Here is a 17,789-nt window from a genome sequence, read left to right as displayed (position 1 = left end):
AAATGCTTCCTATGGAGAATTTTGTAATCTCTTGAGAACTCTTTACCTTTGAGTAAGATTGCCAGATGCGGGTAGTAAGTATACAAAATGCATGGTGAAATTCAAATCTTCTAAAAGTTTGCTGCCTTTGCATTTTAAGCAAGATGTCAGGATGTATGAAGTGGATTTTGGTGAGCTCTGGTGCGCGTCCCCAGCATCAGGTTGGTAGGATGACTGACGCTCTGCTGTTCAGAGTAAGGTCCTGCCCCTCGACGACAGATTTTTAGAAGAGACCGTGTCGTTCTCAAGGCCTGACTCATGGCACACGTCGTTCTCAGTAGATTTTCCCACGACCAGCTCGGCTCACCTTAATCTCATGAGACTCCACTGTAAATTGGAATAACATTTGCCAGGGTCTAATCTCTCCTTTAATAATCACCTGACGGAAGAATATGGGTTTCACTTGAACCCAGGGAATAAACATTGGTACAGTTTATAGTGTCGCCATATTTTATCACATTTGATCCTTATTCTGACTCTTTGAGATTGTTATGAGAGGTGTCATTAATATTTTTTACTGATGACCAAATATGGCAATGGGTTATGAGGATAGCATTTTAGTTGAGCTGATGAAATCCTGGCTGTGGATTTCTCTTCACTGGAGGCCTCTAAAAATAAGATTGTTCTGTGGGGTTTTATCCCCACCCCAGTAGTTGGTGTGACAGTGTCAGAAGAGGATTAGGGAGTGGACCAGATCGCCTCCAAAGGCTGGGTTTTGATCATTTCATGTCACTCTGTAGTTGCAGCCTGATCTCTGATATAACCTGCAGTAAATATGGTGATCTCCTGAGCTGTTACCCATAATAAATATTTGGGATACTACCAGTTAATATTAGTTTACAGGTTTCTCCTAGAATTTGTGCTATGAACCGGTCAGCAGTGCTTTCCTGGGTGCTGTTCTCCGTCTCTTGTTTCTGGGGGAGTAGAGGCATTCAATTAAGGTGATGAACCTTGATGTTCTCTGCACCTTGTCCCTTAGATAGCAGAGTGATTTCCCGTTTTTTCTTTCAACCTAGAGAGTATACTGTAAACAGAACTGTGTGGGACAGCATTCCACTGCTCAGGTTTTATTTAAAATGCCCTCTTTCTTTTTTTTTTTTTTTTTTCAACGTTTATTTATTTTTGGGACAGAGAGAGACAGAGCATGAACGGGGGAGGGGCAGAGAGAGAGGGAGACACAGAATCGGAAACAGGCTCCAGGCTCTGAGCCATCAGCCCAGAGCCCGACGCGGGGCTCGAACTCACGGACCGCGAGATCGTGACCTGGCTGAAGTCGGACGCTTAGCCGACTGCGCCACCCAGGCGCCCCTAAGATGCCCTCTTTCCAAGCAGTTACCTAATTTTTCTGGTGAGCAAGAAATCTTGAAGTGTGACTTTTTGTGGCACCTGGCTGGTTCAGTTGGTGGAGCATGCGACTCTTGATCTCGGGTTGTAAGTTTGAGCCCCACTTTGAGTGTAGAGATTACCCAAAAATAAAATCTTAAAAAAAAAAAATGTGACTTTTCTTTGGCACCAGTGAATGGAATCTAACACCTGACATCAGAGGAAACACACTGTTTAGACTTTGTGCACAATCCTGGATAACTTACAAAATAGAATCTTGATGAACTCATCCTGTGTGTGCCATAAAGATTGTCGTAAAGATTGTTGTAAAGATTGTTGTAAAGCATTTTGAGGTTCTTGCGATGGCATTAACGAATCAGTCTAAACTACTTCCCTGGTGTGGTATAAAGTGTTGCAAGAATTTTTTTAAAAAGTCACTAAATGTACTGATGGCTTGCAAAAGATGAAGAAGAGAGGAATTTCATACTTGGAAGACTCCCATAAATCAGGGCAAAATAAAAATTACATCACTCAGGAGCAGTCTACAAAAAGATGCTTAGCTAACCGACTGTTTTTCCATTGGGAACATGAGTTCGCCAGGTCACTTCTCACATACAGCAATATACATAGTCGAGTGAAATTGAACAGTTAGTTCTGCGAGCTTGCCTGAAAGGCTCTAAACATGCCTGCAGCAAATAGGTTATGAAGATCAACAACATTTTTTGGAGTCTCCCCAGGGACCCAGCCTTTCCCAGGATGCAGCATCTAAATCCCCAATGAGAAAATGCTTCCTATGGAGAATTTTGTAATCTCTTGAGGACCCTTTACCTTTGAAGATTGCCAGATGCAGGTAATAAATATGCAAAATGCATGGTGAAATTCAAATTTAACTGGCATTCTGAATTTACCCCTTGGGGATAATGGTACAGGTTGAGCCTTGATTACAGGGGTTTGTGGGAGTCTCCGCTTCTACCAGGGCCATGATCAGGATGTCCTTTTGTTAGCATCATCTGTACTTGGTGGGCAGGAAGAGGAAGGCACTGGAACACGCTGAATGCTAATGAGTAAAACGTTTGGACCCTCCTCCTTCTGCTTCTTCCCCATATGTTTTCTCTTTGGACAGGGTTCAGAATTTTGGTGTTGGGTTGCAACATCTCCATATTAATCTAGAATCTCTGTGGAGTCTATGTAAATTATTAGTTTATTTTTGGAGATTTATTGTTACTGGTGGGCACTCATTCAACTGGCATTTTTCATTATTTGTGGGGCCGTTTTGTTTTCTGAGAAACCCTCCAGGAATGTGCCAGAGGAGACTGATCTTTGATGTTATCCTTTGATCTGTAAAGGGCACAGCATCTACTTTGCAACTACCTAATACATACCATTCCAACTCCTTTCATCTGCCTGCAGCCGAACTAAAGCGTAATAAAGATTTCTTCTTGAATGATTCATTACCACTGTTTAAAAAGTGTAGATTTTTAAGAACAAAAAGGAAAACCATGGTAGTTGTTTTGCATTGTTGTTTTATCATTTATTATAACTGTGCTAGTTTTTAAACTTGCGTGCTTATGCTTTTTCATGTATTTTGTTGTTGATGTATAGTTGACATGTAGTGTTTTGTTGGTTTTGGGTGTACAACATTGTGTTTGACGATGCTGTCAATCGTCAAGCGCTCGCCACAATAAGCACAGTCACTGTCACCCTACAGACACATGTATGTAGCATGTATTATTGCTACAATAGTATTGACTATATTCCCTATACTGTACTTGTCACCCCCGTGACCTGTTTTTAACTGGAAGTTTGTACCTCTTCATCCCTTTCTCCTGTTACGCTTATCCCTACCTTCCTCCCCACTCTGGTAACCACCAGTTCCCTGTGTTTAGGAGTCTGTTCTTATATTGTTTGTTCATTTGTTTTTTAGATACCACATATAAGTGGAATCATATGGTGTTTGTCTTCCTCTGTCTGACATATTTCACTTAGCACAATCCCCTTTAGGGTGTTGTCGTGAACACGTAGTGTTACTTGTGTTGTCATGAATGGCAAGATTGCAGTCTTTTTTTTTTTTTTAATTTTTTTTTTCAACGTTTATTTATTTTTGGGACAGAGAGAGACAGAGCATGAACGGGGGAGGGGCAGAGAGAGAGGGAGACACAGAATCGGAAACAGGCTCCAGGCTCTGAGCCATCCGCCCAGAGCCTGACGCGGGGCTCGAACTCACGGACCGTGAGATCGTGACCTGGCTGAAGTCAGACGCTTAACTGACTGCGCCACCCAGGCGCCCCAAGATTGCAGTCTTTTTATGGCCGAGTAAATATCCCATTGTGTATTTGTATGTCTACACCACATCTTTCTTTTGGATTCATCTATGGATGGACACTTAGGTTGCATCTGTATCTTCGCTATTTTAAATAATGCTGCAATAAACATAGGGATGCATATGTGTGTTTCAACTAGTATTTTTTGTTTTCTTTGGGTAATTACTCAGCAGTGGAATTGCTGGATTGTATGGTATTTCCTTTTGTTTCTTTTTTTTTTTTTTTTTTTTTTTTTTTTTTTTTTAAGTAGGCTTCATGCCAACTTAAAAGCCCAACACAGGGCTTCAACTCACAACTTTGAGATTAAGACCCGAGCTGAGATCAAGAGTCAGATGCTTAACAGAGCCACCCAGCAACCCCTGGTATTTCAATTTTTAGTTTTTTGAGGAACCTCTGTACTGTTTTCCTTAGTGGCTACATGAATTTACATTCACATCAACAGTGCACAGGGGTTCCCTTTTTCCCCCACATCCTTGCCTACACCTACTTCGTGCCTTTTTGGTGGTAGCTGTTCTGACTGGTGTCTCCTTATGGTTTTGGTTTGCATTGCCTGAGGATTAGTGATGCTGAGTGTCTTCGTATGTGTCTGTTGGCCTTTGTGTGTCTTCTTTGGAAAAATGTCTATTCAAGTGCTCTACCCATCTTTTAGTTGGATTATTTGTTTTTTCTTAATGTTGAGTGGTATGTTTTTTATGTATTTTGGATATTAACTCCTTAATGAATGTGTCATTTGCAAATATCTTCTCCCATTCAGTGGGTTGCCTTCTTTTTTTTTGTTTTTAAGACTTTGTTTTCAAGTAATCTCTGCACCCACTGTGGGGCTTGAACTCACAATTGTGAGATCAAGAATTGCATGCTTCACCAACTGAGCCATCCAGGTGCCCTGCCTTTTTGTTTTGTTGATGGGTTCCTTCCTGAGCAAACGCTTCTTAGTTTGGTGTTGTCCCAATAGTTTATTTTTGCTTCTGTTTCCCTTATCTGAGGAGACATATCCAGAAAAATCTTGTTAAAGAGATTACTTGTTAAAGAGATCCTATGTTCCTTTTAGGAGTTTAATGGTTTCAGGCCTTACATTTAGGTCTTTAATCCATTTTGAATTTATTTTTGCACACTGTGTAAGAAAGTGGTCCTGTTTCACTCTTGGATGTAGCTGTCCAGTTTTCTCAACATCATTTATTGAAAGACTGCTCTTTCCCCATTGTATTCTTGCCTCCTATGTCATAGAGGTCCCCCTTCGGCCCCCCCCCCCCCCGGGTTCTCTATTCTCTTCCACTGATTTATGTGTTCTGTGCCAATACCTTATTGTTTTTGATTACTTCAGCTTTATAGCGTAGCTTGAAATTTGGGATTGTGATACATCCACTTTGTTCTTCTTTCTCAGAATTGCTTTTGGCTATTCTGGGTCTTCTGTGCTTCCATACAAATTTTAGGATTGTTTGTTCTAGTTCTGTGCAGTGCTGCTGACAGTCCTTTGATAGGGATTGCATTGAATCTGTCAATTGCTTTGGGTAGTATGGACATCTCAACATTATTATTCCAATTCATGAGCGTGGGATATCTTGCCATTTGTTTGTGTTCTCTTAAATTTCTTTCATCAGTGTCTTACAGTTTTCAGAGTAAAAGTCTTTCACTCCTTGGTTACATTTGTTCCTAGGTAATTGCGTCTGCAATTGTAAATGGGATCATTTTCTTGATTTCTCTTTCTGCTACTTCATTATTAGTGTATAGAAACATAATAGATTTCTGTGTGTTAATTTTGTATCCTACAGCTTTACTGAATTGATTTATTCTAATAGTTTTTTTGGTGGACTCTCTAGGGTTTTCTATATATAGTATCATGTCATCTGCAAATAGTGACAGTTTTATTTCTGTCTTACCAATTTGGGTGCCTTTTATTATTTTTTTTCTCATTTGATTACTGCCACTAGGATTATTTTTTCATTTAAATCACATAATGTTTGAAAAATAGATCTTCCAAAAAACAGAAAAAAGACAAATCTTCCTCCATTTCCACCCCCCTATGTTACTCCTTTAAGGCAAACCAGTACTATTTGATAAATGTCATACTTTCATTTCATTAGAATGTCAGATTTCACTAGTTTGTAAATTAAAACCTGTTTTAGGGGCGCCTGGGTGGCGCAGTCGGTTGGGCGTCCGACTTCAGCCAGGTCACGATCTCGCTGTCCGTGAGTTTGAGCCCCGCGTCGGGCTCTGGGCTGATGGCTCGGAACCTGGAGCCTGTTTCCGATTCTGTGTCTCCCTCTCTCTCTGCCCCTCCCCCGTTCATGCTCTGTCTCTCTCTGTCCCAAAAATAAATAAACGTTCAAAAAAAAAAAATTTTTAAAACCTGTTTTATAAATGTGAGATTCTCGTAACTGTCGCTTAGATGCAAAACCTACTCGTTTGTACACATTTAGATAGATTGAGATATATAAACTATTATCCTAAACTGTCTGGAGTTATTTCAACACCTGACTACATCTTGGGGCTTCGTTCAGCTTTGTGCGCATGAGATGTTTACCATTAGTAGCATTTATTTGGCAGTAAACACAAGATCTCTTTGTGTGCTGCCCTGACAGAAAACGCAAGGAGATAATCCAAAAGCGATCTCTGCAATTTACTTCAGAAAAAGCACCATAATATTTTATTGAAGCATTTGTTTCAACCATAATATTTTATTGAAAATGTTATACATTTCCATAAATGTTTTATTTTCGATAATACTGCTTCTGTTGTGCTACTTTATCTTCATAAGCATTTACACGTAGGATCCTGTTTGATGCCTGTGGTAGGACCAAAGTACCATTCTTTTTTACCAATCTATTGGTTGTCCTGCAAGATTCCACAAAGATTCTCCTTCTTTGTTGAATACACATTAGACCCAAGGTTCTTTTTGTGATACACATCCTTTCAGGAGGCATAAGAGTATATATTTTTAAAGTTTATTTATTTAAATAATCTCTACACTCAGCGTGGGGCTTGAACTCCTCTAGATGGGTCAGTTTCTCTCTTTCTTCCCACGGCCCTTCACCATAGTCTAGCATGAGGTTCTTTACGGTGTCTGTTTTCCAAGAGGGTGAAAATGGAGGCTGCGAGGCCTCTTAAGGCTCAGGCTTCACTCCTTTTTGGTAAAAGCAAGTCACTGGGTGAGTCTAGATTCAAGAGGAGGAGGAATAGGCTTTTGTTGATGGGACAAGTGGCAAAATCCCATTGCCAAAGGGCATGTGGACTTGGAGTCATCTGTGGAAGTAACTTACCACAGTTCACCAGCTGTCACCGTTACTTCACCTCTCTTCCCCATGTCACATTCGCTCCTCTCACCCCCAAGAGTCTCACCCCTTTTGGCCCTGGCTCGAAATCTGAGGTGTTGCCAAACTACTTCCAGGTGCCAGGGAGGCTCCTTGGATGCATTTTCTGGTGTAGGTGCCCATCAGGAGCTCCTGGATCCAGAGGTCTGGGAAGTAAAAGGTTACCGGCCCTCCTCACACCCAGCATGCAGTGATGAGAGGGTCAGAGTAACTGCAGTAGATATTCTGGTTCAAAAAAGAAGGAGAAGCACCTAGCAGACAATAGTAAGCTGCATGGTTTTGAAATCAGCCTGGTGCATGTCGCCATTTCCTCTTACTCGGAGGCATGGAGTGTTCCTTGTTGAGGGCGCATTTCTGTTTCTTGGAAGCGCATCTTGCCAGTCAACCTAAGAGTTCTAGATGAGCCTATTCAAATGAAGATATCTGTATTATGAAAGCACCTTGCCTCATTCTTAGCACCTAGTAGACTGTCAAAATATTGAGTTGTGTAATATTACTTACTCAATACATGCTGCTCTTTTGGAACATTCAAAGCATTGGTGTCTAAACTTTTATGCACAAATTAAATGTTTTACAGATGAGAAATTCACAAATTAATGATACCATATTTCTGGAGGGTTTTGCTTGTTGTTTTTTTGTAATAACCTTTAATCTTCCTTTATAATAACCTTTTGTTTTGCTGCTTCCAGTTTCTTAATTTGTGTGCGTTTTTTTAAACTAAACAACACATACAAAACACTTGACAGAGCCCTGAATAGAGAGTTCCATTCCTTTACAGGCCGTGATAATGGCTATTGCTTTTATTTGTTTCTCATGTTATTTTGAGAGAGAGCACGAACGGAAGAGGGGTAGAAAAGAGAGACAGAGGATCCCAAGTAGGCTCTGCACTGACAGCAGAAAGCCCCATGTGGGGCTTGAACTTACAAACTGTAAGGTTGTGACCTGAGCCAGAGAGCTGGACACTTAACGGACTGAGCCACTCAGGCGCCCTGTAAATCATTGTTTTCAGCCCCTATGCTTTGGGGGCAGTTTTTATGTAGCAGTAGATAGCAGCTTTGTGCCCGATGTCGTGTGTGAACTTTATCTTGCATGTATTAGTAACTGCATTTTTTTTTCTTAGCAAAACTACATAGTTTGTATCACGAAATTATGTCATCATTGATGTTCTACACCGCAGGAGCCCATCTGAACAAGTTTGGCAGCCACTTGAGTTTAGAGAGTATGGCTTCTGGGATATCCCAGTGTTTGAGAACATGTGGGTTTATGTTTAATGGTACATGAGATACAGTACTGTATGGAAAGGACAGATGGCTTACGCTGGGCAATGTAGTGATGGTGTATTTGATCCTTGTAAATAATCTCATTTGATGATAGGGGTTTATAGTTGAGGCAGCTGGCTGAGAATGTAAATTCAGTTGTCTGAGGTCATATAGCCAGTGAGTAATGGAGCCCTGGGGGATCCCAGCTCTGCCTGACTCCAGAGCTGCTCCCAGTCTATCCTGATCCTGCCTCCCATCTGAGGAATGTATAGGTTAACTAGGAATTTAAGGAATGTGTTCAATTTACCCAAAGGAGCCATTAATTTGTATCTATAAGCCCAGATAGAGACGTGGGAGAGGATAGCGTGCACCAGTAGTCAGAAATCCAAGATTTTGGGTCATAGCTGTGATCTCTCTAACAGTGGACCCCAGGATCCCCAACTGAAGTATGTATTTTGAGAGAGAGAGAAAGAGAGAACCAGCAGGAGAGGGGCAGAGGGAGAGAGTGGGGGACAGAGGATCTGAAGCAGACTCCATGCCGACAGTAGAGAGCCCAGTGTGGGGCTTGAACCCACGAACTGTGCGATCATGGCCCAAATCGAAGTCAGACGTTTAACTTACTAAGCCACCCAGGAGCCCTCAGTATTGTTTTAAATAGGCAAATTCCTGGGCTCCAGCCCAGCCCCACTGAATGAGTATCCCCGGGATGGAATCCAGTAAGATTTTTCAGGTGATTTTCTGATTTTTAGGTGTTGTTGTTTTTTAAGTTTATTTATTTTGAGAGAGAGGGAGAGGGAGAGTGGCGCCGAGCCCAATGTGGGGCTCAATCTGACGAATCATGAGCTCATGACCTGAGCTGAAACCAGGAGTCGGACACTTACCTAACTGAGCCACCCAGGCCCCCTGCTTTTTAGGTTATGTTTGAGGAGTCCTAGCCTAGATAATCTCTGAAGAAGATCTCTTTGAACTCTTTAAGAAATGATGCTAGCTGTATTTGAGCTCTCTAGCTGAGTAATGTAACTGCACTTCTTAAAACAGAACTGCATTTTTTTACAGCATGAACCTATCCTAGGCTAAAATGTAATATTTTCTAGGAAGCTTCCAGTAGTCAGTGATCCTCTGATATCACAACATACTGTAGAGACCCAGAACTTGATTTTGCTGCGACAGAAAATTTAATTTCCTGCGTCTTCCATTCTCCCCTGTCCATTGGGTTATTTTCAACAGCATACAGACCAGATCTACCCTCCTATCGTTAAGACATTCCCTCTTTTAATCCCCTCTGTTCAGCCATTGCCCTGTGCCCTTCTCCCCTTTGCGGTAAAGCCCTTCTGGGCGAGAGTAGCCATTGGGCCCCGTGTCCTCTCCCTTTCTGGAACTCACCTGCCAGGCTGCCGCCCCAGTGCTCCTACCAGGGTCGCCTTCTAGTTGCTAGGTTTGGTGGCCAGCCTCAGCCGTCCCCTCACATCCTTCCATAGCACTGGACACGTCCCCTTTCGTCACTGCCTTCCAGGACACCACACTCGGGGGGGGGGGGGGGGCTCTAGTGACCTCTGTGCCATTTCTGCTTCCCTGAGATCTCACTTTTGACTTCTGGGGATCACAAGTCCCTTTCACATTGTGGTGCTCTCTGTGGCCCCACTTAAAAAAAAAAAAGTGTATGTTGATATGGTCAAAATTTATCAGTATAAGTTTTCATCCTTTTAAATTCTGGTGAGTTCTAGGAAGGTTCGATTTCTTTAAGAGTTAAAGGTAACGAGCCGAAATAGTATTTGTAATTTTTGGCCATTCATGTATTTCATCACTTACTCTTTTAAGTGATTAATATTAACACGTATAGCTGTTTTATAGCGCATACTTAGATTATCCTAAAAATAAGGTCTTGTTGCCATGATGTAATAGTGGATGCTGACATTTAAGGGGTCCAAAGATCGACTTTGAATCTCTTGAAAGCCTGACAGAGTGGCCATTGCACACAGTAACATAATTAGTCTTTCCATTAAATCCTGCTAGAGGTTATTACTAAGAATTGCTCTAATAGCTGAAATTGTGGTAAAATATCCTATATTTCTGTAGAATTCTTCCCACATTCTCTGTTTAAGCCCCATATTTAAGCTTTTTAAAATCTATTTAGTTCAAGTTGTTTTTTAAATGTTTTCATTTCTTTGTGTCCTTATTCAGTCCTCTTCTGTCTGGATATGATTCCTCTATAGGTGTGTCATGTACAATTTGGTTCGATTTTTAAAAATCTCAACATTATTTTGTAATTTTATTAAGTGTTACAGCTAGAATTTTTAATGACTGCATCTGTCTGGTTGAATTAATAGTTCTTATTCAGCTGGGCTTTTTTATGGTGTCCAGAGTTCCTCAGTCACAAATAAATGCTATTATACAGAATCTTTGTAAATGCAATTTTGTTTTTATTTTTAAACGATTGCTGACAAATTCCCTAGAGTATGATTATACAATGAAAAATCCAGTCTTGAAGTCCTTGAGGTGTTAGGATTTTTCTTTATTTTTTGCCAGTTTTGTTGAGAATAATTTAATTATTTGAATTTGCATTTCTTAATTAGCAAGGTGAAACTTCCCCCTATGGACTTAATACTTCTGTTTCCTCTTGTGCGAATTGTCTGTTCCTTATTTCTTGTTTGTTGACCTGTTGGGACTTGATACGCTTGCATAAGCTCACAACCCTTTTTGAGGAATCGTATCAATTATACATTTGTATATTATTTTCCTTTTATGCTGATTTTGATTTTTCGGCATAGAGAAAAATTTGCCGGCCTTCAGAACATTGCATTTATGACCATTCTGGTGGACAAAATTTTCTTTCTCTTCTTTTTGTAAATAATGTAATCGTTGGGGCATGTGGCTGGCTCAGTTGGTAGAGCATGCAACTCTTGATTTCAGGGTTGTAGGTTCAAGACCCACACTGGGTGTAGAGATTACTGAAAAAGATACTCTTTAAAAAATGTGTGATTGCTTTTATTTGCTTCTAAATATTTGTGAACAAATTTGTAAATGCAGACATTTTACATTCTTGGCAGACTGAATTTACAGAGGATTTTCAAATGTGTCCTTGTGTTTAAATGTCCACATTGATGATATTTTATCTGTTCCATTTCTCCTTTTTCCCAGGCACCCAACAGGAGGATCCTTTGTTCGTCCAAACAAAGTAAATTTTGGAGTGGACTTTCTCACTGCAGTGAATAATCGCTACGTGTTAGAAGATGGACCAGAGGAAGATGGAAAAGAGCAACCTGTTACAATTGGAAATAAACCTGTGGAAACTATTGGTTTTGAGTCTGTCATAAAACAGCAAAGGTATGTAGAATTGATAAGGGCAGAACTGACTTTGACCATTTCATCACCGGTCAGGATTGAATGAAGTTCACCCGACTGACTGTGTTTTGATACTCACCACTTTGCTTCCAAACTGGTCTGGCCTTCCTGCACAAACACAAATTGAAATCAGACGAATCTGAGGATTGAAGTCTTCAGGGAAACTAAAATTCTTAATTTGGTATAGGGTTGTTGGGCTTTTCCAGATGGAATTAAAACATTAGGTTGCCCATTATTCATATTTATGCCAACTGTCTCGTATGATAAGTAACTAAGACTGACACTTTGGTTCTTTTTTATTTCATGGTGACATTTCTAACTGGAGATAAGTCGGAAATGGGAGCAGAGGCCTCACCTGCCTTGTGGCATGCTGGTGCCATCTAGAACTGAGTTAGCTTCCATCTCTGGCTGCACACCCTTGTCACATGGGCTGCTTGTGAAACTGCAGAATCTTGGGTCCCATTCCAAACCTGAATCAGAATACCATGGGCTTTTCCTTTTAGAAGGACCTCAGATTATTATGTAGCAGTCTGAGGGGCACTAAAGAATCCATTGTAGAACTGTGCATGCAAACATTCTGTTGTCTGAAACTCTCTGGACACTGTGGTTCTATGCAGAGGGGCTTTCTGCTCCAACGCACTATCTGAATCAGAGTGAGTAGAAGCTCATGTTCCCACAAAGACACAAGTGCACAAGAACCTCCCAGGATATGCAGGTCAAGTGATGGTCAGTGCTGTGGTGTCTGACCCTGACCTGGATGAGGTGACTTCGTAGCGACCCCTGGTGGCCGCTGTGGAGAGGAGGTTTGTAGCCGCGTGGCTTATTAGGGCTGCAATCTTTGACTTTCTCAAGTGAAAGAATTAAACTGTGGTTTTGTTCAAAGTACGTTTATTTGCTGTCTTATTTATCTGTTGTTAATATTTAACATAATACAAAATATAAAGTGCACATGGTGACAGTGTTGAAGAATAAATTCATTTCTTTGACACCTCTGCTTTGTAGCATAGATGACCCCCATAAACAACAACAAGAGAAAATTCACGGGAACAATCCAAATATCTGTAAAGCTAGAACGGATGAATAGTGTTGCATTCATTCGGTGGCATACTGTCAGCAGTGAACATGCGAACAACAGCTCTGTGCAAGAGTGTGGATGAAATCTCAGAAACATAGCGTCCAGGAGTCATACCAGGAAGTACACGTCATGTGATGCTGTCTATACGAAGGTCAAAAGCAGGCATAACTGATCTATAGTGTTAGAAGTCAGAATAGACAGTTTTAAGGGGAGGGAGAAGCAGGTGTCGGGCACAAAGAGGCCTTCCCAAGTCCTGGGAATGTACTATGTCTTTTTTTTTTTTTTTTTTATCATTTCACTTTATTTTTTTTTTATTTTTTAGTAGGCTCCACACACAACACAGAGCTTGAATTCACAACCCTGATATCTAGAGTCACGTCCTCAACTGACTGAGCCAGCCAGGCGACCCTGTACTATTTCTTGATCTGGGTGGTGGTCACCTGTGCAAACTCACTTAAAATCACTGAGATGTGTACTGATGTATACGTAGGCTAATGCACGTACTTTCCTATATGTAATTTTTTTCAATTAAAAAATAAAACTGTGAAGGAGGCAAAAAAAACTTTGAATAAATTGAGATTTTTAAAAACGCAACAACTTGACAGTAAATCACAAAGCAGTTTACACTCATTGGTGAAAATTTAGGAACTATAAATTGAACAAAAGGAGGTTATGACTTAATGCCGCCACCAAGAGATAACTGTCATGAGTATTTTTTGCTTTTTATCCTACTGGTTTACTTAGATTTGAAGAACTATGTGCTTCATAGGGTTGGACTTCTTGGCTTTATTTTTTTCCATTCAAAATGCAAGTAATGAAAAAAATGCACATATCGTGGTATCTTTTACCCCAAAAGAGGCACAGTTTTTTCTTACTGGTTAATCTCTTTCAGAGAATACCACGACTCTGTGAATATTGACAAATTGCAAACTGATTTTTCTCCCCTGGCTTGTGAACAACTGTATAACTCAAGAATTTGGGTGGGGGGGGAATGACCCTACTATTTGAGCATCATTGTGTTCAGTAATTGCCAGTGACTTTCTTGGAAATGACCAATGATGGAGTCAAGCTGGGTTCAGATGTCAGCTAAGCCAACTTCTAACCCTGACACTTTCTAGCTGTTAGAGCTAGTATGCCTCATTCTAAGCCTCAGTTTCTTCATTTGCAAAACATTACCTAAGCTGTTAGTGCTGCTGGGGATAACAAGTGAGATTGTGCAGTGAAATTCAGTCATCTGTGTTAAGGATGGAAAGAAACCTCTACTTTAAGCCATCATATTACCTCCTTAATAATATCTAGCTGACCAGCTCTGAGTTTGTACCACTAAGACTTACAAAAATTGGATTAAAAAAAGAAAAACCAGTATGTGGGATTTCTCTTGGACATGGCTTTGGCTTTGGAGTGAGGTCCCCTGGGCACTGCAGTGAACTCACTGGCACAGCAGGGTATTTTTAACTTTAGAGGGGAATGGTGACCTCTGTTGGACACAGAGCAAGCTATTAGCTTGAGCTTGTTCAGTTTCATGATATTCCTGCGGTTCCTTTTGTGGGTGTCCTATCCCTGCAAAGCTGGGTTTTTGGTGATGGCTGTGATAAAAAGCAAGCATCTCCTGAAAATCCTCATGGAAACAAGAAATGGAGAGAGTGATGTCCAATCTGATTCCAGGGTTTGGGAAGTTGCGCAGGGCCCACTGACACTAAGTTCACAGGACGTAAATAGTTAAGTTGTTTGGCCCTAACTACTTACTAAATGGAAACTGAGGTGTTTTGTTTGTCTCAGGGACACACTGAAAAAATTACTAAAACACCAAGAGCGCTGTGAACTGAGCACAGTTCACAGTTCTGAGCACAGTTCTAGAGCAGAACTGAGCACAGTTCTAGAAGGTTCTGTCTTAGACCTTTGCTGCTGCCTTTCCCCCAGATTCTGATGATTGTAATAGTATGTGCCTTGTGTCTTCATCTGAGTGTTTCCCTCAAAGGTTGTCAGTTTATCATTTATTTACTTGTTTATTTATTAAAAACATTTTTTAAAATATTTGTTTATTTTTGAGTGCGAGAGAGACAGAGCGTGAGCTGGGGAGGGGCAGAGAGAGAGAGACCCACAGAATCCAAAGCGGGCTCCAGGCTCCGAGCTGTCAGCACAGAACCTGACGTGGGGCTCGAATTCATGAATCGCAAGATCACAACCTGAGCCGAAGTCGGATGTTCAACTGACTGAGCCACCCAGGCACCCCTATTTTTTTAAATTTTTTTTCAACGTTTTTTATGTATTTTTGGGACAGAGAGAGACAGAGCATGAATGGGGGAGGGGCAGAGAGAGAGGGAGACACAGAATCGGAAACAGGCTCCAGGCTCTGAGCCATCCGCCCAGAGCCTGACGCGGGGCTTGAACTCACGGACCGTGAGATCGTGACCTGGCTGAAGTCGGACGCTTAACTGACTGTGCCACCCAGGCGCCCCCAGGCACCCCTATTTTTATAAATACTTACAAAATAACTGTGTATCAAGCAGTATTCTGAGGTTTCACAAATGCTAACTCACCAATTATAGCATTTAAGATTATTTAAAAAAAAAAAAACAACACAAAATATACCATCTTAACCATTTTTTTAAATTATTTTTTTAATGTTTTATTCATTTTTGAGACAGAGACAGAGCATGAGCAGGCGGGGAGGGACAGAGAGAGAGCCAGACACAGAATCCGAAGCAGGCTCCAGGCTCCGAGCTGTCAGCCCAGAGCCCGACGCGGGTCTCGAACTCACAAACCGCAAGATCATGACCTGAGCTGAAGTCAGACGCTCAGCCGACTGAGCCACCCAGGCGCCCCCCATCTTAACCATTTTTAAGTATAGTTTGGTGGTGCTAACTACATTCACATTGTTGTGCAGCCGTCAGCACCCTCCATCTTCAGAACCTTTTCACCTTCCCAAACTGAAACTCTGTCCCCATCAAACAGCACCTCATTTCCCTCCCCCCACCCCCAGCCTCTGGCAGCCACCATGTTGCTTTCTGTCAGCAAAGTTGACTCCTGGGAACCTCACGTGAGTGGAATCATACGGTATTGTCTTTTGGTGACTGACTTCTTTCAGTTAGCATCATGTTCTCAAGTTTGCCCACAGTGTATTGTATGTCAGAATTTCCTTTTTAAGGCTGAGTAGTATTCTACCGTGTGGATGCACTGCCCTTTGTTTATCCGTTCATCCATCGATGGGCTCCTGGGTTGTTTCTACCCTTGGGCTCCTGCGGTAATGATGCTGTAAACACGTGCGTATGCCACAGCATTTTAAAGCTGTGGAATCGGAGGCCCAGGGATTTTAGCTTCCTGAAGTCCAAAGGAAGTAGTGGAATTGGGATTTGAACCCCGGCGATGGGTCTCCAGATTTCATGTTCTAGATACTCTTCGGAGACTAGACACACGGGCTCTTTGAATGAGTACAAAACGCAGATTCTCCACACCTAAGAAGTGTCTTCAGAGATTATGTAATAAAGCTGAAGGGACGCGCGCTCTCCAGGATGTAACCCTAGAGAGACTTTCATGTGTGAGAGCAGCAGGTACACAGCATGGTTGGGAATAATCAGAGGAGTAAATAAATTATTTGTGGTCTATAATGTATAAAAATGAGTGGCTCTAGAGTACATGGGTCCGTAGAGCTAAATCTCACTGCTGAACAATATACTGTTGGCGGGGAAAAGGTTGGAGGGGGACATATATGGTAGGATACCGTTTATATCAAATTTCATTATACAGGAAATACTATAATTAGGGGTATGCGAACGTGTGGTAAAACTATTCAATGCTTAAGTTTAAATAAACACCAAGTGTAGGATGCTGGTTATCCAAAGGGAGCAGAGAAGGAAGGGAAATGTTCTGGGAGGAACGCAGAGGACTTCATTTCTATTTGTAGTGTGTGTGATGCTTGCTTTTTTTCTTTGTAGTTTAAAGCTTTCTTTCTTTTTTTTTTTTAATGTTTGTTTATTTTGAGAGAGAGAAAGTGAGAGTGCGGGAAAGGGGCACAGAGAGAGAATGCCAAGCAGGCTCTGCATGGTCAGCACAGAGCCCAGCGCAGGGCTGGAACTCATGAAATGTGAGATCATGACCTGAGCTGAAATCAAGAGTTGGACACTCGACCGACGGAGCCACCTGGGCACCCCTAAAGCTTTATTTCTTAAAGTGGGTGGTGGGTGCCGGTATTTGTTATTTTTGGTGACTTTTGATATGTCTGAAATGCTTTTTAGGTTTTAAAGAGCCAGGGGACATGTACATGCTTGTACATACGTGTGAACTCTATTTTTCATGCAGTCAGCTGAGCAAGCTGCAGGAAGTTTCTCTGAGGAACTGCGTGGTGAGTTGTGCTGGCGACAAAGGAGCAATTGCCAAAGCGTGTCCTAGTATCCTTTTCAAGGAGTATCGGACGCTGGGCTTGGCCCTGGTGCCACACCCCCGCCAGTCGCCTGCCCTGTGTCTGTTGTCCCCAGCTTTCTTCCTAAGGGCATCTCTGTTTCACCGGGTGCAGTGGCTGCCCGGGTGAGTTATTCGCCTTCCCGGGCCCCCTTGCCTGCAGGTGAGGCAGTGTGCACGCCCCAGCCAAGGAAATGTCAAGCAGAAGTCTCTGGACAGGGCTTCTTATGAGGGGCCAGACCTGGCCGGCGTCTGCCTTCTGCCCAGAGCCTTTGCCCTGCTCCCTGCCTCGAGTGTGGACAGGACGCCCAGGGCCCAGCCGCCGTCTTGTGTGAAGATGACCGTCCAGCACGGCCTGGGCCAGCAGAGGAGGAGCCTGATCGCATCACAGGGTCCCTGCACCAGCCCCAGGGCCCCTGGACCGCCACCTTGTGAGCGAGCAGACTCCTCTCTCCTGTTTCAGGCAGCTGCGTGCATCTGTCACAATACCTCCAAACAGGCTTTTCCAGGGCTTGTAATCTCTTCTCTCTACCTTCTCCTAGAAGTGGGGTGTGTGTGTTTGCCCTACGTTGCTTTCATGCCCACAACTAAAAATATGGGAGATAAGTTTAAAAACACAACAACTCCCACTGGCAAATGGGAGTTAACTTAAAATTTTTTTAATTTTTATTTTTATTTTAGAAAGAGCATGTTAGTGGGGGAGAGGGGCAGAGAGAGAGAGAGA

At 42.1% G+C, this 17,789-nt stretch overlaps 1 protein-coding gene across 6 annotated transcripts in view; it reads left to right on the top strand.

Moving 5' to 3' along the window:
- The window catches only part of TBCE (tubulin folding cofactor E), a 92,726-nt gene that overhangs the window by 53,000 nt on the left and 21,937 nt on the right, over positions 1-17,789 (top strand). For 4 of the 6 annotated variants that reach the window (XM_040464879.1, XM_040464880.1, XM_040464878.1 and 1 more), the window contains 2 exons: positions 11,389-11,574; positions 16,967-17,055. In XM_040464879.1, the coding sequence (XP_040320813.1) occupies positions 11,389-11,574; positions 16,967-17,055 (275 nt within the window). Of the gene's footprint in view, positions 1-11,388; positions 11,575-16,902; positions 17,056-17,789 lie in introns of all 6 variants that reach the window. The other 2 variants (XM_040464884.1, XM_040464883.1) reach the window with 2 other exon arrangements.

Source organism: Herpailurus yagouaroundi, unplaced genomic scaffold (assembly GCF_014898765.1).
Source record: "Herpailurus yagouaroundi ecotype Mexico unplaced genomic scaffold, PumYag 530, whole genome shotgun sequence".
NCBI lineage: Eukaryota > Metazoa > Chordata > Mammalia > Carnivora > Felidae > Herpailurus > Herpailurus yagouaroundi.
The sequence above is the reverse complement of the archived record's forward strand: the minus strand, read 5'-3'. Positions and strand labels throughout refer to the sequence as shown.